Below are 21219 nucleotides of genomic sequence, written 5' to 3'. Positions count from 1 at the left end.
CCAACCGTAAATGCAACACCATTGTGACAGGCTTTGTACACACCCAGTAACACTGCTTCGGCCACAAAGAACTACCATAGAGAACTTCGGCCAAAAAGAACTCTCAGTAAAGCTGATGCTTTCTCTTGACAATATATAAAACCTTCTCAGTGCTGACTGTTCATTACATTTAGAACTTTCTGTCTTTGTAGATCTGTTTTCGTCATTAAACACTGGTCCCAGTACAATGCAATGGGAACACTAAGGTCACAGCTCCCTTAGCTTAGTGAGCAAAGTTTATTTCAAAGAGAATATTGCTCAGGAGACACTACAGCAATTCGGTGCTTCTTGTTCAAATTATGTCATCCTCACACTATACAGATTCTACAAAAATTATTTAACCACGCAAAAGGACACTCTTCAAAATTCAACTCAGCTTCTCACTAGTATCTTCCACTCCAGCTCTTATCATATCTGTGCTCTACCCTATGCTTAGTTTAACAGGGGTCTCAAATTAGCTCGGTATGCTGAGATGCCCATTAATTGCTTGTTTTTCCAGTCTAAACCTTAAACTCTTCAAGCTAGTGACCTTTATAACTTTAAAGCTCATGAAGACTTTTGAAGCTATATAAATATTAGAACTGGGAAGAAGCATGTTGTATATAAAGGAGGAGTACAGCAGAGAAAATTCCCATTAGATTTTTTTTTAAATGCACTTCTTCCGATGTACCCCAGCGTATTTAGTGTAAAGGACAATTGTTTTAGTGCTGTATCTGGGATTCAACAAATGTTGGTGCTCCCTATATTTCTCAGCAAAACCCCCCAAAAAACAAACAAACAAACTGTCAAGGCATAGGCATCTACTTGCTTTGTGGCTTTTTTCACTCCTGGCTTTTCTGGACAGTCGGTACTGTCATGTGCTAGGTTTTCAAAGAATGATGGCCGTGAATGTGTTTACCTAATTTGCACACGTGACTGCAACCAGCCATTTTGCAAATTCACAGGAAGCCAGCATTAATTTACATATCTGAATATTCATTATCTGAATCTGAAAAAGGGTTCCAGTACCAATTGTGATCTACAATTCTCAAAATGCAAAAAAAGAGGGGGGACAGTCATCCCTGTACAGGGACAGTCAGCACAACCAAACCCCAAGATTGTCTGGGGCCCTTGAACATCACCAGAAAGATTTTTCTTTTGTGTATATGCCACTGAGTCCGAAACAGACTAGTACACAAAGATGTAACAGATTTTTTTTTGTACTGCTACCCACTCCTCAGGGATCAGGGAGTTTCTCGATTTCACTTTCCTGGTCCACTCACTCTGAGCAGATCAGATACTCTGTTCTGAGCACCTGCTGTTAAGTAGTAAGAAATAAAGGGCCAGATAAAAACCCCTGTGGGCCTTTCTGCCTTCTAGAGTTTCTGTACTGATCCGAGTCAGCAATTAAAATATACACCTGCATTTCCAATGTGGAGAAAAATTACACTATACCAAGAGTTGACAAAATCAGGTCAACTCTGACCTAACAACTTCAGGTGTGGAAAGATGTAACAAGTGAAACACTTGGAAACCACTTCTAAAAGGATATGTTTCAGCCAGGGCACACCCATATGGCTCTATGCTGTTCCTGGTTAGAACATTTCAAAACACTGAAATGTTCCAAAATGCTGCCACCTCCCCTAGCACCAGCCATGGGGAGTACCCTATCAACTCCATCCACCCTCCCCTCACAGAGATAGGAGACAGAGAGATAGAGAAGTGAAAGGAGAGGTAAGCAGGTGAGGTAACAGGTGCTCCCAAGTCCCTGCACCTCTCTTCTTCCCCTTGGAGGCATCAGTGGTGGCCCCAGGGGTCTATATCTGGGATTGGATCATGGGGCTCTGCAGGCTAAATCCACACGCAGCCGAATGTTTGACACCCCTGCTCTGAACTAATTAAGGATCCCTAAGTTGTTGTTAAGTCAGCAGCGTGGAACTGCAGCAATCTGCATTAATATGAAGCTTGATATTATACTCTTTACTTTGTGAATTCATTACTTTTCAATAGGCATGTCTACATGTGCACTTTAAAGCACATTAGCCTAGTCACAGAAAACTGTCCACTTTCAGTAATGCAGATTAAAATAAGTTAACACACCTTTTTCTAGTACCTCACAGTGGAGATACTGAATTTAATGCACATTATCAAAAGTGCATTAATGAACATGTAGACACACCCAATATATGATTAAAGAAGACACACCAAGATCAGAAAAGGCTTCTCTTGCCTCTATGTGGTAACAGCAAAGAAAACTGTCATTACTCTCAAAGAAGTTTAGAATCTTGTTTTCCCCCTCCATAAAAATGTTTCCCAATTCTTTATTTTTTACCATATTGAATACCCTCTCTTAAGGGTCACTGAAATAGTTAACTAGAATATCAGTTTCTATAGGTACCTTCAGTCCAGTTCTTGGATCAACAGGTGCAATAAGCAGACTACTGTCTCCCTGAACTTTTATCAACATTTTCACTCTTAAAGGAGACATGCAAGCAGCTAAAACTGGAAATATTTAGCCTCCCACAAAGTTTGTATAGTCTGGTGGGATGATTATCAAAAAATCCAAAGCATTTTAAATACACTTACACTGAGAAAAAGCCACTGCTTAATGCAGAACTTATGAACAGTGTAAACCTATTCCAAAATTTCTTACATCAGGCTGACTTGGAGCTAGTAATCAGAAAGAAGTTAGTCAGTCCCTGTTATGTAGTATTTAAAACAATGCTGCTGGTTTGGAACATCTAGCAAAGTGAAGGTGAAAAGTTTCCACACCTTTAATGGGATCTTGCATAGATTAAAATAAATTGTATGAAAGGCACTTACAATCACAGGTACTTTTAAATTCTATCATGTTGCTTTCTAGCAATTTCAATTTTCTGATAAGATTCTAATTGTGTGTTTAAAAAAAAGGATTGACCCCTATTAGATAAATAATCTGAAGACCAGTTAAGTTAGGTCTTCTATATTAACAAGAACATAATCCAAGAACTTCAGTACATTTTACTATACGGTTCTCTACCCTATCCTATACCCATGATTTAGTTAGTATCTCAAAACATTTGAAGAACATTTCCAAGAAGTTTCTCTCCTTTAAAAATTAATGGGCACGTCTACACATGCGTATTAATGTGAAGCAAACTCCAGAGCTTATTGCTCTGGAATCTATTGTTCCAGACCATTTGCGTCCGCACCTGGGAGTACAGCACACTAAGCCAGGTCAAAGCATCCCTGGTTAGCAGGGGGCTCAGGGGATAAGCCCAGGGCTACTCCTCCCAGCTCAATGTGCTGCAGAGGGGCTGGGTGGGGCACAAGGATGCTTCAGCACAGGGCTAGCCAGCAGACAGCTTCTTGTGCCCCAGCCAGCCAGGGCAGCATCTACACGTGTGCTGCTGCGGAGTTTTGTTTTTTGTTTTTTTTATTCCATAGCAGAATAGTACTTGTATTTACAAGTACCTGTATTTGCAAGTACTATTCTGCTGCAAAGTAAATTAGTTTACTCCAGCCTAATAGGGTACACATGTAGACACAGAGATGTTTACTGAAAAATTAAGTAATTTACTGCACAGTAAATGTTTCATGTAGAAGTGCCCAATGGGTGTCCAAAATTGATGTCTTATTACAACTTGATAATTATCAAATCTCAAAGTTCTACTACAGATTACCTGACTCCTTTTCAATATCTGATTCTGAAGCCTCATCCTCTTCAGCTTCTTCCTCTTCCTCAGAGCTGGAACTGCTGGACTCCTTGTTTTCTTCTTCTGTTTCCACAGACTTCAAAGTGTCGTCCTCATAAAGAATCTTCTCTTTACTGAAAAAAAAATAAAAACAAAACATAAAACAGTTTTAAGGCTTGCCAAGTTATTTGAGCTTTTACTCTTAAGGAACCTAGAAATAAAGATCCCTTGTACACATTACAGGTATTGCACAATTAACTGGTTAACTGTGCAATTACCCTGAGACCAGCTATACATGCAAAATACTTATCACACAATAAAAGCTCAAACCAACTATAAAGTTAGACCTAAAAAATGTATAATAACTGGTTGCTATCAAACTATAAATTTGCATGTGTAGCAGGGTCTCCCCTGTCAGCTGACAGGGCTCCCAGGCACAGGTGTGCACTTGGCCACCTGGGGCCGCAAGTCCTTCAATTGCCTGGGACACAGCCCCAGCAGCTGCAGATTCTGGGTCCCAGCAGCACCCCTCAGTTACCAGGACCCATAATCCCACAGCTGTGGATGCTGGGTTCTCGTAGCATGCCTCCTGGCAATCCCCCCATTTCAGGGATGCTTGAAATCCCCAGACCAGGGAGATCACTGCAGCGAGGATCCTCCAGCCCCAGGGATGTGTAAGGCACCCTCTACAACTGGGCTGCATGGGGCCCCAGCCATGGGAGCTTGCCTCCAGCCAGGAGGCACAATTGTGTGAATTGCACATTAGGTCCCATTCCACCTTTACCTATGTAGAGAGGATCTAATTGACTACATCTAGAAGAGGCAACTTTACAAATGCATCTTCTTATTGACCTCAGCACCCCAGAATTATCTAACACAGGACACTCACTACTGGCAGTGCTCCCATTCCTGCATGCTCCAAGATGGCAAGGGCACCACCATTCAGATGGGGAAAAGGGTGCCTCAGAGTAAAGTCTATATCAACGAAATGGGCAAGAAAGAGAGCTAGTATTTGAAAGAAGAAACTAGAAGTGCTGCAGTAGATGCATTTTTTGAATGAGGTCAAGCCAGACTACCAAGACACCTGCAGCCAAATTGTTTTACATTCTGTGAAACTTTGTCATTAAGTAAAGTATCTTACTTTTTGAAGAGTCCACTTTGAAGTTTGCCATTCACATCCGATTCAATTAGCTTGTTTCTTGTCTCTTTCTCACTGCGCAGCTGTGAAAAAGTTCAAGAAGTTGAAAGAAACAATGGGAAGGACATACATTAACAGGCAATGTCAGCATTAGTGGCTAGTTATCACACCAAACCTGACTGTAGAAAAAATGCCTTCTCCTTTCATAACTGCCTTTTTGTGCCCTAATGTGACAGGCAAGTCTGCCAGCTACGTTATCTAGAATGGCAGACTCTAGTGTATCCTGGGTCAAAACTTTTGCAAGAACATAATTATATACCAGGTGCATTGTTATATTCCAGTGGCATGTCAGTGGAACTCCAACAGAACTTTAGCAGTGCTGATGGAGTAGAGCACTGCCTAAGGCCAAAATCAAATGCTGGCCTTTATGGACTGCCCTATTAAGCCATGCACCAGTGACTGAAGTGCTTTGGCCAAGTGACATAGAAGTTTATCACCAGCAATGCAATTATATGTGAATAAATGAATAAAGGTAACTCACACAAGCCAGAAGCATTTTAAGATACAGCAGAAAGATGGATTGCAATTAAATCATTACTTTGAACACTGCTCAACTGAAGTTGTTTTAATGTCCTCCTATTAGTTATTTTCTAAAAAATGCTGGCACTCAGTTCCATGCCTCCACTGAGACAGTATGCTTTAGAACTGGGGTGGCCAACCATCAGGACACAAGTCACAAGTAGAACAGGCAGCCTGCGTGTGTGGCACATGACAAACTGAGGAGGAGACTGGCAGCAGTGGCAAGAAGCAGAAAGCACAGCAGCATATCAGGCAGGGAGTACAGGGTAGGAAGCAGAAAGCAAAGCAGCCAACGGGGCAGGTGAAGGGGATGAGAGAGGTGCTCAGGAGGGGTACAGGCCAAATTTGTGGCATGCCTGCCACAATTGCTTGCCCCCACTGTTGTATAAGTTACTCACCCATTAATAGGTGGCTAGAAAGAGGTCAGTCAGAAACTCACCACATTCTGTTTCTTTTGCAGCATCTCTAAGTGTTCAACCAGTCCCTCATCAGCCACATCAAATGGTGTTTGACCCTGATGACATATAATTATGGGGAGAGGAAAAATAAAGGCACCATTAAATGTTGTTTCTTTAACATGTGAGCAATGTTTACCAGTAGAGAACCATTAAAAAAAAAAATGAAGAAGGAACAGCACTAGGTAAGCTGCCAAAAAACACCTTCTCCTCCAAAACTACTTGGGTAACTAATGGAAGAAGATGCATAGGAAACAGCTGTTGCCAGTCTGTTATATCTACTTACTTCTACCAGGAATTACAGTTTTACAATTCAATCCATAGCCACTCATCTTGATTATGAAGTGCAAATCAGAGGAATGAGTTAAAGTAAGAGCTATAGTATTTGGATCCTTGTACTCACAAAATGTACCTTATGTATGCTAAGCAGGATGGTGACTTCATCTTTTTCTATTTCATTAATATGTCCTTTAAGTTCCAGGCAAGCTGCCAAAGTAGCAATCAACAGGACAAAAATTGGACAGCTCTGTCCTGTAGTGTTGATATAAAATAACTAGGGAAGGACATCTCGCGACATAAGGCAAGAGATCAGCTTCACTTTTCATCTTAATTAACAGTTCATTAATAATTAAAGCTGATGGCTACTAATCAAGAGAAGATTGAAAAGCCAACTACTGCCCATGAGTTTACAGCCCTCAAGCAAGATCACAAGATGCACGAGGATCAATTTCACTTTCAAAGTGAGCAATACTATAGTTGAGCCTCACTAATTTACAGCAGTTATTAAAATACTATTAAAGAATTTTGCAGATCAACTAACAATGCAATGAGAATCATACGATAGTAAAGAGTCTGCTTGCATGGCTTTATCTGCAATATGAGCCTTAAGCAAATGATCATACAGCTAAAAATAAAACATAACATGCTTTGTGTCATACAAATAAAAATACAACATAAAACAACTTGTTAACTGACTAGTTACAATGGGCAAGGCTTGCAATAGTAACTAGTGATTTTGGGTGCACTACTTCAGGCACTTTAAAAAGACCTGATGCTTCAAGAAAGTGCAAGGTACTGTTTAGATTTTTTTTTTTTTTAAATGCATAATAAATTACATTTGAGAAATCAGCACCCGGGGGGGGGGGGGGGGGGGGGGGGGGCAGGGAGGGGTCAACACTTTTTAAAAAGGTGTATGAAACAATACTGAAAAACTGAGGCACTGAAACCACTTTTAATAATTTGGACCCGTGACTGTTAGAGTGAAGCTATTAGGAGTTAGCATATGATAATCCCTTATTTACATGTTGCACCCAACACTACTTTTTTGGCCTTTAATGCCAGCAGCAAGTAGCTATAAGCCTTTCCCTTTTTAAAGCTTCATACATCAGTTACGATAGAGCATGCAAAATTAATTATTCAATTTCAGAGCATGGAATGCCCACTAGGTTTTCAAATGATAATTACCTGGTTTGCAATTTTAACAAGTTAGAGAGATTAAGCAATAATGTTTGGTGTTCCCTTACACATCATCATCAAAATTCAACTCAAATGACTCTATAAACACTAGCTAGTAAAAGCAAATTCAATTCATTTTGAAACTGTTCTTTATAATCCACTGCAATAGAGAGCGCACACATCCATTTGGAATACTGAGGGCCAACCCTGAAACCCATCTACTTCTTTACCTTAGGAAAACTTGGTCTCAGCGCAAGTGAAAGCACCTCACAGCATTTAGACAATTTTGCCCCATGTACACATGGCAAACAGCTGTCTCTCCATAATGACTTTTACCAAAAAGAATCACTTCTTTCAAATCAGTTCCTAGTACAAACGGATGCCACTTACCACATTTGTGTAAATGACACACCCAGCCGGACATTTGTCAAACATTAAATCCTCCTGACTAGATTTATTCTCTGAGGTCTTACAGAGAAGTGGGTGAAGGCTACACTTACAAGACACGGTCATTATCAACACTGGTTCAGTTTCAGCAGGAAGCATTTCACACCAGTGAATATAGGCAAACAACCCCCTCCTCCAAAATACCATAAATATTGGGAAAGGCATTATTTAAAATGAGGTGGATGGGTATATTTAAATATATAATAATATGCAGCTCTGAAAGTAGCATGTAGTTTGTAACAATTTTTCATTCATACACACACCTTCCTCACCTAAGCGTATCTGCCAACTCCTCAAACCACTGATATTTGTCCATGTTTAAGTGGTCAAGACCTAACTTCTAACAGGATAGGGGTTAGTTTACATTCTCCTCTCTAATTCCTAATCCTTAAGATTCACCTCACAGCGTTCCCAGCAGTGACCTCTAAAAAATACATTTTTTTTTAATTAAAACTCTTTGTTTTATTTAACTCATGTAACAAACTGCATTGGGCAGCATGTCAGACTACTGGGCTGAATGGGCAAGAAAGGCTTGAGTGTATCTCCGTACAAAAAAGTTTAGTTTATAGCTTCCAGAAACTCAATGCAATTCTAATGTTGCCTTGACAGTATAACGCTCACTAACCAGCTTGTTCCTGATGTCCATATCACACAATGCCTCAGCCAAGATAGAGCAAGCTTCTTTTATTCCCCAGTGTGCAGCAGCATGGAGCGGAGTCCAGCCATCATTGTCCTGGACATTTAAATTAAACCCCGCTTGGATCAAGAGCCTAAGGAAAGAAATAAGAATGATTTCCCTACTCACAAGGGTACATACCGTGTGACACACAACAGGTAGCATGGTAAATATTTAACTGGTTTATATTTTCATTCGTACTTAAAGAATCTTCTGGGCATGTTTACTGTCATAACAGATAAGGGACAATATGACAAAAGTCAAGTCCCTTCCCCTGTACACTGCACTAACCACCTGAAATATACCTGTGTGGTAAAAACCCGCTTACATGTGCTGAATGGCAAACTGGCTTTGGTGGAACCAAAAAGGGAAAACCAGTTCCCTAGGAAGACATTGTATTCTAGTCTGGGATCATCTGGCCAGATAGCTCCTGACACTTGGAACTGTTGGGTACAGCACACAGGGAGAAAAAGTAGTTGCAACTGCCGCAAGAAGCCAATCAAGGCCTTGCATACCAGAAATCCCATTATTCTAAATGATACTTTGTGTACAAAAGTACTAAATATGTTCTGGGCAGGGGCCACTAAGCAAACAGCTTGAGGACAGAAACCCTGCAAGGACCAAACAAAGCTACTGTCAAAGAAAGAGGGTATTCTGACAGTGCAGAGTGACTGGCAAGTTTGGAAAAACCTTAGGCAACAGCACTGTGAAACACGAGAGCAGCAGCAGTCTAGGGAAGCCTACATTGGATAAGGAGGACAAAAATGATCTCTGCAGCCTGGGGACATTCCGCATAACAGAGCCAGCACAAACCCTGAGCAGCTTAAAAAACAGAAAAGTCCCAGTAGAGGCCACAGTAACAAAAAAACAGGTGATTTCCAGACTAGAGAAGTCTGACACAGGCCCTACCGCAGATCACAACTGTACTCTAGGGTCTGTAAAGAGTCAGTGGAGGCAGGACTACCAAGGGGGAAGCAGTTACTGCCTGTGACTGACCAATGAGTTAATGAGAAACAACACACAAGTCAGATTTAAAAAAGGCCGAGTTAATGAACAAATACAACACCCTCGTCAGGATTTCAGACAATATAACTTAGTAGACAGGACTTCTACAGTAAAGCAAGTCTTTTTCCCAGGCAGCTTTTCTGACATTCTCCTTCATAACTGGGTGCCAGTGTACTTGGCAAAAATTCTTAAGGTCAAAATTTTCTAAAATAGTGTTCGAAGTTCAGTCCTCAGGATATTATTGTCAAAGATGCTTAAATTATTTGGGAGCAAGTAAGACCACCTTTCAGTCACCATGCTTAAGCATCAAAACAGACTCTCAGTTTCAAAGATGCTGAGAACCCAGAAGCTTAAATATTTTGGGAAGTCACAGCAGAAGCTCTATGGTCTGAATCAGTTAACTGATCATAAGTGAAGTATGCTGCTTTCATAATGCTATCAATCCAGGAAGCAAAGGTGACATTTGTGCTGCTTTTACACACATGCTTCACTGTGTCAAACCATAAAGTTACTGTTTGAGACATCAAAACAATTTGTTTCTTTATGAAAAAAAGAAATGTTTTACATCATTGAGTTCTCACTTGAACCTGATTATCCAGCAGGAGAAAGGGAGAAACATGGCTGTTACAAAGCCTGAGGTCATACAGCAATTCTGTACCTTATTCAGAGTTCCCTAGCTCCTGGTTCTCTGCTCTTTGGGTTTGGTCCTGAGACCTGAGAGTTGACCCTGCAATTGATAAAAAGACTAAATCCTGTTTCACCTCCATGTGCTTAAGCGGCACTTACCTAGTCCCCTAACTAGATCTTTTGGTTCTCATGCACAGGTTGAATTCTACTTAGCTATATATGTCCAGCACTTTCCTGTTGAGCATGCTTAGTAGGCCACACTCTGGCTGCACAGATGCACAGAGAGTAGCACTGCTCAAGCACATGTTCAGCACTAAGTCTCAAAATTGTAGTCACCAAACCCCACCCACCACACTGGCAGATGCTTGCTGTCAGAGGATGTAGAGGGCCCTCCCACATTTTAGCCAAATAGCCTAAATGATTAGGTCACTTGCTGAGGAAGCAGGAAACCTGGTTCTAGGCCCCCCCTGGCCCAGAGGGGTTGCAACCTTCATCTACTGTTTCTTGTAAAAGTGCGCTAACAAGAGGCTAAGCATTAAACAATGGACTCTACAGACATACTCCTGAAGCTGGCCTAGTAGGCAGCCAGAAAGGGAAGTGAAGCCAAAAGATGAACACACCAAAGGGAAGGTAGCTCAATGAGATGGAGACTGCACTGGAAAAAAAGGGGCCCTGCTTCTAGCCAGGTGTTCAGTATAGGCATCATTTGAGCTACTTACATTTATAAATGAAAAATAGGTGTTCGATGCATAGCTCTTCAGAGCCTCCAGAAATACCAACCTGGAACCCTTACCACACTGCCCCAGAAAACAAATCCCACCCTCAACTGCAGCACTAGAAGCATCCCACATTTCAACAAAACTGAACGCTATGCACTGACCAATACAAAGGAGTTCTTACCTCATAACTTCAGAGTAGCCCTTTGCTGCAGCTACATGAAGAGCAGTGGCACCTGTGCGGGATTGCTTTACAACTTTAATTTTCCCACTGTTTAGCCACTGCCGTGCATCCTGCAGCATTTGTTGCTCTTCCTCTTTTCTTGCCAAGTCCAGATCTAGCCCTATAGAAGCAGAGGACAACCAGACAAAAGAAAGGCTCACATTAATATTTTCATACTACATATAAAGCAAGTCTAACATTATTTTTGACCATTTAGAAATATATTCCACAAAGTTAGTAAAAGTTTTCTATGAAGTAGGAAAACTGCTGCATATACTCTATGAATACAGAGGTTCATAGAAAAGTGGGGTGAAAGGGACCTCATGAGGTCATCTAGTCCAGCCCTGTGCTCAAGTCAGTAATCATCCCTGACAACCACCCCAGTCAAGCGTCTGTCTAACCAAGTGGTTCTCAACCTCATTAGACTCAAGGCACCCTCAGAAAATGCAAGCTCTGTTTTCACTCATTTTCTGACCACAGAAAAACAATAAAGCACTTCTTCTGCTGAGAAGAACTCAGAAAGGCCACAACAGGTCAGAATATTTTTAACACTACTGATTTCTGTTTGATATCTCTGGGTTTATCTTGTAAATTATGTTTGCACACTTAACAGTGCTAAGATTGTGTGGTATGCTGGGGCACCCGTGAAAGACTCTCAAAGACCCTATGGTGTTATGGCATCCTGCTGAGAATCACCGGTCTAACCTGTTCTTGAAAATTTCCTGGGATGGAGATTCCACAACTTCTCTCGGTAACGTGTTCAAATGCTTAACCACCCTCGTAGTCAGAAAGCTCCTCCTAATCTCAAACTTAGATTTCCTCTGGTGCAATTGGAGGCCATTGCCCAAGTCCTGTCCCTTACAGGAGTTTGAAAACTTATTGGATCCCCTCCCCAGTTTTCTGTTTTTCAAACTGAATAACCCAAGCTCTTTCAGTCTTTCCTCATAAGTCATGTTTCCCAGGCCTCCAAACACTTTTGTCACTCTCCACTGAACTTTTTCCAATTTGTGCACATCCATCTTGAAGTCTGGGGCCCAAAAACTGGATACATTACTTCAGGTGAGGCTTCATCAGTGCTAAAGAGTGGAAGAATCTGTGAATCACTTCACTTGATTTACAAGATCTTGTATTTTCAAATTTGGCAGCAAGAAGTTAATAAATCTATCAAATCTAGGGTTGTACTATCTGACCAGACAACAACAAACTTAGTACATCTATTTAAATAAGCAAAAGCTCAAGGTAACTACAGGCCTGTTACTCTGACCTCAAAACTATGCTGGCTTTGGAACAAGTTTTGGAAGAAAAAGACCTGGAGGTAAATGAAAAATGGGACTGAATACAGCAAGGATTTACCAAAGATAAACTGTGCCAGAATAATTAAATGCAACTAAATTTTTAGATAGAGGAAATGTAGTAAACCTCATTTGGACTTTGGTCAAGCATTTCATAAAGAGTCAAATAAATTAGTTAAACCAGAGAAAATACAGCATAGTACAAAAATTGCTAGCTGCACCTTTTCATAATGTACAAAAAGGAGACAAGCTGCCCTGAAAGGAGAAGTACTGGATTAAGAAAAAGTTATTACAAAAGTCCTTTGAGGGTGGGTCCTGGAACCAATATAGCTATTTTTTGACCACGGCACAAGAAATAGAAGCTTATGAAATTTGGTGATGACAGGAGACTTCATTTAACTCAGAGGTGGACCAAAAAGTAACTGAATATAGAAGAATTATAGTAACTGAGGGCTGGTCAACTACAAAAGTTAGGGAGGAGATGGATCTTGATTTACAGGTTAATCTCAGGATCACTGAGCCACCAGTGTGTGGCACCTATAGTGCAAATATACCACTAAGGCTAGGGACAGACATTACACATAAACCTGTTTAAGTGATCAGAAACTGGTTTAAGTCTGTTACAGAACAGATGTTCAGTGCACATAAACCCGTTTGAAAATGGCTGAACCTGGTTTGAGATAAACCCGGCTGAATGTAGTATCAGACTTAACTGATTTGGGTAAACAAGTTCATGCAATGTCTGTACCAGACCCTTTGCTGGTTTAAGTTAAACCAGACACCCCCCAGCACCCCGGCATGCTCTCTGGGCTAGGCGCTCTGCTCCACAGCAGGGCTGGCCCCTTTCCTCTGCTCCCTGGCCAGAGCTCTGCTAGAGAGTTGCAGGCACAGCAGGGTCTGCTGACTTCCCAGTGTTCCCTCCCCCCCACCCTCCTTAACACTTGCTGCTTAAGCAGAGATCCTTTCCTCCTCTCTCCCACAGCGTGGACTGTAGCCAGCATGGTGGTATGCTAGCTAATGCTGTGTAAGACAGATAGGACAGTGTCTGCTTAGGGCTTTTTGGAGGTAATCAACAACTCAGATGGTAATGTCCCTGCATTCCTTCCTTTGGAAAAAAGCTATTTTAGAGCTTGTAATGAGCAAGGCTTTGTTTTCTGATTGGGTGTTAAATGCTGATAACAAATGCTCTGTTATTGGGGGAGGGGGGGTACACCCCTCCCTAATCTCAGAGACCTGCCTGCCCATGCCCACCGTCAGTTCAGCCCTGGGGAAGGGAGGCCTCCTTTAGCACCCGCCAGCTTCTAGCCTGAGCCACTGCCAGCATGCACCTACATTTCTGGGATGTCTGTCTGGTTACATAACTGATTTAGCCTAGCCAGGTTACACTAACCTGCAAAGATTGAATCAATTCAGGCTCAGGCTTTCTGAATGTCTGTCCCTAGCCTAAGGGAGTGAGGAGAGGTGTTTTGCACAAGGCACTGGGTAAGACCTCAAACAGATCACTGCATATAATTCTGGTCACCCATGTCCAAGAAAGATGAATTCCAGTGGGGACAGGCACAGAGAAAGGCTCCTACAATGATCAGGAAGTGCAGAGCCTATTTAACGAGGAGACTAATAGAGCTTGGCTTTATTAGCCTAGCAAAATTGGAGACCGAGAAGAGATTCAATCACTCTATGAATACCTGAAAGGGATAAACAGCACCAAGGAGAACTATTTAAGCTACTTGACAAAGATGGCAGAAAACCAAAACAGGAATGAACTAGCCATAAATAAATTAAAACCAGAAATTTGAAGATTTTTACCATCCAGACTGGTCTCGCCACACTTATCAGAAGGGGCTCAAACATGCTAACTTACCATTCTCTAACTTATAAATTCCATCTGAAAGTATTGTGTTATGGTTGCTTGCAGTAACAGGGGACTAGTCCCTATAACAGGGGTCAGCAACCCCTGACATTCGTGCCAAGCGTGGTACGCAAGGCCATTTTGCTTGGCACGCCACGGCCAGCCCCAGCTCTGGGTAGCTGCTGCCAGTGACGGAGCCCATGCTGCTCCCAGAAGGGCTTGCAGCGTCCCAGCTACCTGCTGGGAGCAGCCCAGGATCCCGGCTGGTAGCAGCTCCCCAAAACTAGGGCTTGCTGCAGCCGGGAGGCTCCAAAACAGCTGTGCCTGGCTCCAGCACCAGCTCCGCACCGGTGCGTGCAGGCATGCCTTGGAGCAGGCGGTTGGGGAGGGGTCTGAGGCAGTGCAGCCCTGGTCTCTCCCTTGCTCCCGGCATGGAGGTGATGAGCCCAGCACAGCTGTTTACATTCTGCCCGCTGCTTGCTGCAGCTGCCCAGAGCCTGGGCTAGCTACAAACAGCTGTGCTGGGCTCATCACCTCCATGCTGGGAGCAGGGGAGAGACTGGGGCTACACTGCCTCAGGCCCCTCCCCCACCACCCACTCCAGGGCATGCCTGCATGCGCTGGTGCGCAGCTGATGCCGGAGCCTGGCACAGCTGCTTGGAGCCTCCCAGCTGCAGCCAGACCCCACTCTGGGGAGCTGCTGCTAGCCAGGAGCCCGGGCTGCTGCAAGCCCTGCTGGGCTGAGGGGCATGGGCTTTGGGTGGGGGGGCAAGGAGCAGTAGGGCTGGGGGCAAGGGGCACAAGCAGGGCATCCTGCCATGTACCCCTTGCCCGCATTTTGTTTTTCTGCCATGCCGGCACACCTGCACCTTAGGCATTATGGTGTTTTTTGGCACTCCAGCCAAAAAATGTTGCCTACCCCTGCCCTATAAGATCCTACCTCAAAGATAACTTAGGCGCAAAGTAGTCAGCATAATGCCTAAACAGCATATGTGGGTTAGGGCTGGATTCATTCCAGAACACAAAACTAAGGCAGCACCAACATCATTAGTAAGCTATGCAACAACTAAGCTGAGTTAAATAGGTCTTGTTTCCAAGGGAATGTAATCAAACTCAAAAAAAGGTTACATTTTCCATAGAAACTCCTGGTTGAACCTTCTAGGCAGGCTTTCAAGTTTCTTTCTAAGCTACACAATTACAGCTTTCCAACTGCTAGTGAGAACTAGAAAACTTCCTTTGGAGGCCAGAGCTCCACCAATTAGTCAAGAATTTAAGTTTTAGTTTTTTATAAAGGATGAATTTCTAACCACTGTGGTTGCTTCAAAATTGGAAGGACTGCAGTGGGATCTTCCTAAGTCTACAAATAAACTTGTTTAATGACTCTACTTAGAGCTCTGCCATCTTGCAGGGGTAGTCATACTGCAAGTGCATAGCTATACCAATTCAAAAACAGTCAGGGCAGAGAGCGCCCTAGAGTTTACTGCATATTTAGGCTTTATCTGTATGTTGGCATGCTAACAGCAGTGTTGTTACATGGATGGAAACTCCTAGCAGAAACAAGTCACTATTGTAAAAGGCATCCTTACACCAGTGCAACTCGTATCACTTTCAAGCGAAGATATGCTGTACAACATACAATTACTTTTTGTATTAATGCAGTCTACAAATATTAGATGTGTGCACCAGTGAAGACAAGGCTTGTCACTAACCATGAAGAACCAGGTTGCTATATTTTTTTTCTTGCTTAGAATGGAGTGAAAATATTCTAATAAGTCTCATTGAAGAGAACTTTTACAGACACTAGAGACCAGAATTAAACCTAACCCGAGAGAAAAAAATACAAATCACAACCACCCTTGCAACACTTGTTGTAATACCCTGCTGTCAATATTAAATTGTTCTGCTGCTCTATGGGCCAGGGATCAGGTTTTTGGTTTGTTTTTTTTAATCAGGGTGCTCAATCCACGCAGTTTCCTTACAAAAGGTCCCTACAGATCCAAAGAATGCACATTCAAACATTCAGCTGCATTTACCTTGTTTCTTTACTTGCTCCAAAAGCAGGTCCTTCATGGCTGCTTCCTCTGCAATGTCAGATGGGACTTCACCTTCACTGTTCACAGCAGCCACATTGGCTCCATGGCTGATTAAGTACCTACACAGTTAAGACCCATACCAACTTATTAGACTTTGTGGCCAAAATTCAAGTGAAAAACAGCAGACTGAACAGCAGGAAAGAATAATTTTGCTTTCTAATCCCAGATAGTTTTACTTGGGACTTGTTTCATAAGCCTCAATTTCAAATCTAAACACCCAGCTACTAATTGTTAAGGGCTCTCTCCTCTCTACTCAGAGGTCCATGCAAGCAGTTGCTAGTTCTATGCTATGTCAGTTGCTACTTGACATAACTAGTCAAAAAGCCCCAGTTCATTTAGCAATATGCCTGTGCTGGCACTTCAAAAGGAGCTTTGAACAAGCAGGACTGGTCTTCAATACGTTTTTTATATTTGTCGCATTCTTTCAGCCTGCATGTGTTTTGAATACAACAGAGAAGTAAAATTCTGGAGCATTTCACACATGTACACAGGATGGGAGAGGGGCAGGAAAAGATTCATAAAGGTAATTAGTATTCAAAGTTTCTAAGTAATAGGATATCTAAAGCAATAAACATCATAAAAATGTGTTTTAAACACCCTAGAAACTTCTGTATACTCTGGGTTCAGATGCAAATATGGCAGCTGTGCCTCAAACAACAGATTCATTGCTCTTATTAGCTACATGTTATCTTGGAAGGTGTTTCACAATGCACAGAAATCATGAAAGCATTTGTGCCAGAAGTCTGCTATTTTGTGTCTGAATTCCCACTAAATCGCCTCAATTAAATGTTATGCAGCCCAGTTGGTGTTTCCTCATCCTAGTTATTTCTACAAAAAGAAGCATGCCATTCCCCATTGTGCAATAATGCACGGGCCACTAAGAGCCAAGGATAAAAGCCACGTTTAAAAAAGCAAGGAATACAAAAGTCATCGGTGTAAAACAATTTTTGGGTTACGATGCAGAGTGAAGGAGCAAGTTAGGTGCTAACAGCACTTTTTCTTTATTTGCTCTTGTACATGAGCCAGTCTGTTTTCAGAAGCCCAGCTCAAAATGCAACTGCTTAGCTTTGCAATTCTTTGATTCCAATTATTCTGTTTCCCTAAACAGAACCCCACAGTAAACTTGTTAGCTCACAGCAACAAGTACTGGGGAAGATCTTCCAACAGTAGATAAGAAGGTTATTAATCCTACGTGGGCAAACTGAACATCGTGAAATCAGCATTAATTCAATCCTTGAAAAAGCAGCAAGCATGCTCAGAGAAGTGAGAAGCTTCATGAGAGCCAAGGCTTTTACTGGGAGATTTTGTTTAGTGGGCTTTTAAATATCTGATTTTTAAAGAACCGACTAGACCAGTGGTTGGCAACCTTTTACCACCATGGACCACTAACCCATCCCCTACCACAGGCCACAGCCTCACACTCCCCAACAATAAGCAGATGCTACAAGGAGAATAGATAGAAAAGTGTCTTTTGTACCTTGGTCTCAGTACTCAATGCCTTTTTTATCTTGGTCTTCCCAGGCAAAGTCAGCTCCCAGAGTACTACGCCGGGTAGCAGAGTTTGGTGAAAAGGTGAGTAGCTCTCAGTGGTGAAAGAACAGGCTAGGGGCTATTTAGAAAAGCTGGACATGTACAAGACCATGGGACTGTTTGCAATGCATCCAAGGGTGGTGAGAGTGTTGGTTGATGTGATCATAGAGCCACTGGCCATTATCTTTGAAAGCTTGTGGTGATCAGGGGAGGTCCTGGACGACTGGAAAAGAGCAAATTTAGTGCCCATTTTTAAGAAAGGGAAGAAGGAGGATCCAGGGAACTACAAGCCAGTCAGCCTCACCTCACTACCCAGAAAAATCATAGAGCAGGTCCTCAAGGAATCCATTTCTAAGCATTTGGAGGAGGAGAAAGTGATCAGGAACAGTCTACATGGATTGTTGACAAACTGATTGCCTGCCTCCTATGATGAAATGACTGGCTTTGTGGATGTGGGGAAAGCAGTGGACATGATATACCTCGATTTGAGCAAGGCTTTTGATACCATCTCCTAAAGCATTCTTGCAAGCAAGTTAAGGAGGTGTGGGTTGGATGAATGGACCTTAAGGTGGATAGAAAATTGGCTGGATAGTTGAGTTGAGGACAGAATAAGTAGTGATCAATGGCTTGATGTCTAGTTGGCACCCAGTATCAAATGGAGTCCCCCAGGAGTTGGTCCTGGGGCTGGTTTTGTTCAATATCATCATTAACAATCTGGAAGATGGGATCCCTTAGCAACTTCCCCACCAAGCTGAGGGAAGTTGTAGATACACTGGAGGGTAGGGCTAGGATTCAGAGTGACCTACACAAATTAGAGGACTGGGCCAAAAGGAATCTCATGAAATTCAACAAGGACAACTGCAAAGTCCTCCACTTAGGACAGAAGAATCCCATTCACCACTAAAGGCTTGGGACCAACCAGCTAAGCACCAGTTCAGCAAAAAAAAAAAGACCTGGGGGTTACACTGGACGATAAGCTCGATTTGAGTCAACAATGAGCCCCTGTTGCCAAGAAGGCTAACAGCAAACTGGGCTGCATTAGTAGGAGTGTTGCCAGCAGGGCAAGGGAAGTAATTCTTCCCCTCTATTCAGCAGTGGTAAAGCTATATCTGGAGTACTGTGTCCAGTTTTGGGTCCCCCACTACAAAAAAAGATGTAGACAAATTAGAAAGAGCCAGCAGAGGACAACAAACATGGTTAGATGGCTGGGGCACATGACTAGTCTGCAGAAGAGAAGACTGGGGATTTAATAGCAGCCTTCCACTACCTGAAATGTGACTGCAAAGAGGATGGAGCTAAACTGTTCTCAGTGGGGACAGATGACAGAAAAAGGAGCAAAGGTCTCAAGTTACAGCAAGGGAAGTTTAGGTTGGATACCAGAAAAATCTTTCACTAGGAGGGTGGTAAAGCACTCGAATGGATTATCTAGAGAGGTGGTGGCATCTCCATCCTTGGAGTTTAAGGCCTTGCTCGACAAAGCCCTGGATGGGATGATCTAGTTGGGGATGGTCCTGCTTTGAGCAGGAGGTTGGACTAGATGACCTTCTGAGGTCCCTTCCAACCCTAATTTTCTATGAATCTATGAAAAAGGCAACTGCTGCTGCCAGATTCCCTGAGTTGCACTGGGCCAGATCTACCCTATCAACAGGACAGATCCAGCCCATTACCCATAAGCTGCCAGCTCCTATACTAGATAAAGATGGCTTCTCCCATTTTATATTTGTATACTTACAGTGAAGAAATCATAAGGAAGAAGGGATCACTAAACCATCTGATCTGAACACAGTGACACTTATTTTAAAAGAGCTCAATTAACAGGTACTTTCATCTCCTTTTCCATTTTTGTCAGACATGGAAACACAGGATTAGATTTTGAAGAAAAAGGAATTGTGTCAGTAGCATATGGATGACACAGCAGCCCAGAAGTTCTTGCTTTCCTGTAGAGGCTTCAAGCATACTTCAAGCTGTGTTAGTCTAATGCCCTATTTGTTAAATTTTAAAATGATATTAAATGCAATTTCTCTGCAAACCCATCATAAAACGTTAGTGTGTGAATGTAAATAAAAAGTCAAGATTTACAGTGATGCCAATTCATCTCAATTTCAGTTTTACATCTGTGCAGTGTATTTAAACACATGGGTTTTACACTGCACTGAAGTACATCAATATAATTACCCAAATGTATGCTTCTTTGATGTACACAGACAGACCAGATAAAAAAAATTTCATTAACAATGCTCTTTTTAAGTTTAAAAATTGTGCACGAGTCCTCTGACAGAGGGTGCATACCTGCTCAGCAACTAGTCTAGCTGCAGCCAATTTGTGCTTTCCTAGATTTCCCCATGCATTAATATTTACAGTTGTCCATCATCATGCTTCGCTTTTGCTGAGCACATTTCACCAAAAATCTGATGTTGCTTAAAGCACTTCGTATGTATTCAGAAGCACTGGATTAGATGACCCCTGGAGCTCCCTTCCAACCCTGCTTCTCTATGAACAGAATTCTATGAAGCAGATTTATTTCATCTTGCACCCTATCCTTGAAAATTAGAGCATCAACATCAGTATGGCACTTTTTTTCCCTGTTAACTTTGTTTCCATGATATGCTGTTTAGAAAAGCCACCACTCTGAAGGAGGAAAAGATGTGGAAAGTTGTTACTATACACACCCCTGACAGCCTGAAACTCACTCACTCTGCTATATTCAGATAGCCACAGGAAGCCACAGCATGAAGAGGGGTCCAGCCCTCATTATCCTGTTGGTTTACATCCGCTCCATTTTCTACAAGGAACTTCACCATGTCCAGGTTCTCGTCTATACAGGCCTTGGAAGAGGAGGAAGAGAAAAAAAGAAGAAAAGAAAGAGTGGCATTAAACAGAATGAACAACTTAAGTCCATCCGGTAAAGGTTTGTCTATATGAGAAGTTAAGACATTAAATAAAACTACGAAGTTCACTTATACACTTTCACTTAACAGCTTTGATTAGTCTTAAACTCTGAGTGCCCCAGCATAAGTCCTAAACTTCCTTATACCTACCTCTCATACCTGCACATTTTGTTTTGGTCTATTCTCTCTCTCCCTCACATTCCTATTAATCAGGAGAGGGTAAACACCCTATAAAGGGATCCCTCGGTATGAGTCTTAGAGGAGCTTGATGGAATAGCAAAGTTGGGCAAAGTTGTATATTTACTTAGATCAGGCTGTTCCAGAAAAACGTCAATGAAGTAAACTGAAGCGCAAGGGAAGCCAAAGTATGATTTCTAAAAAAAGTCCTAAGAGTCATTCTTGCAGTAAAGCAGGACATCAGCACACTGAATATTTTTCTACTTTACTTTCACTGTGGAGTCATCTGTAGAGTTTTACCAAGGAGTCCTGCATATAAACAGCAGTCTGACTCATTCATTTATTCCAAGCAGTATCTGTTTACTGATTAAAATGAA

General features: G+C 42.2%; 1 protein-coding gene across 5 annotated transcripts in view; it reads right to left on the bottom strand.

The window, feature by feature from the left end:
- Positions 1-21219, bottom strand: part of PPP1R12B (protein phosphatase 1 regulatory subunit 12B) — a 181880-nt gene that overhangs the window by 113362 nt on the left and 47299 nt on the right. For 3 of the 5 annotated variants that reach the window (XM_059717218.1, XM_059717219.1, XM_019492480.2), the window contains 7 exons: positions 20472-20602; positions 16188-16306; positions 10975-11134; positions 8392-8536; positions 5849-5923; positions 4834-4913; positions 3681-3826 (listed from right to left, as the gene is read on the bottom strand). In XM_059717218.1, the coding sequence (XP_059573201.1) occupies positions 3681-3826; positions 4834-4913; positions 5849-5923; positions 8392-8536; positions 10975-11134; positions 16188-16306; positions 20472-20602 (856 nt within the window). The remainder of the gene's footprint in view (positions 1-3680; positions 3827-4833; positions 4914-5848; positions 5924-8391; positions 8537-10974; positions 11135-16187; positions 16307-20471; positions 20603-21219) is intronic. The other 2 variants (XM_019492481.2, XM_059717220.1) reach the window with 2 other exon arrangements.

Source organism: Alligator mississippiensis, chromosome 14 (genome assembly GCF_030867095.1).
Source record: "Alligator mississippiensis isolate rAllMis1 chromosome 14, rAllMis1, whole genome shotgun sequence".
In the NCBI taxonomy this organism is placed as follows: Eukaryota; Metazoa; Chordata; order Crocodylia; family Alligatoridae; genus Alligator; species Alligator mississippiensis.
Note: the sequence above shows the minus strand (reverse complement) of the source record. Positions and strands in the feature narration are given on the sequence as shown.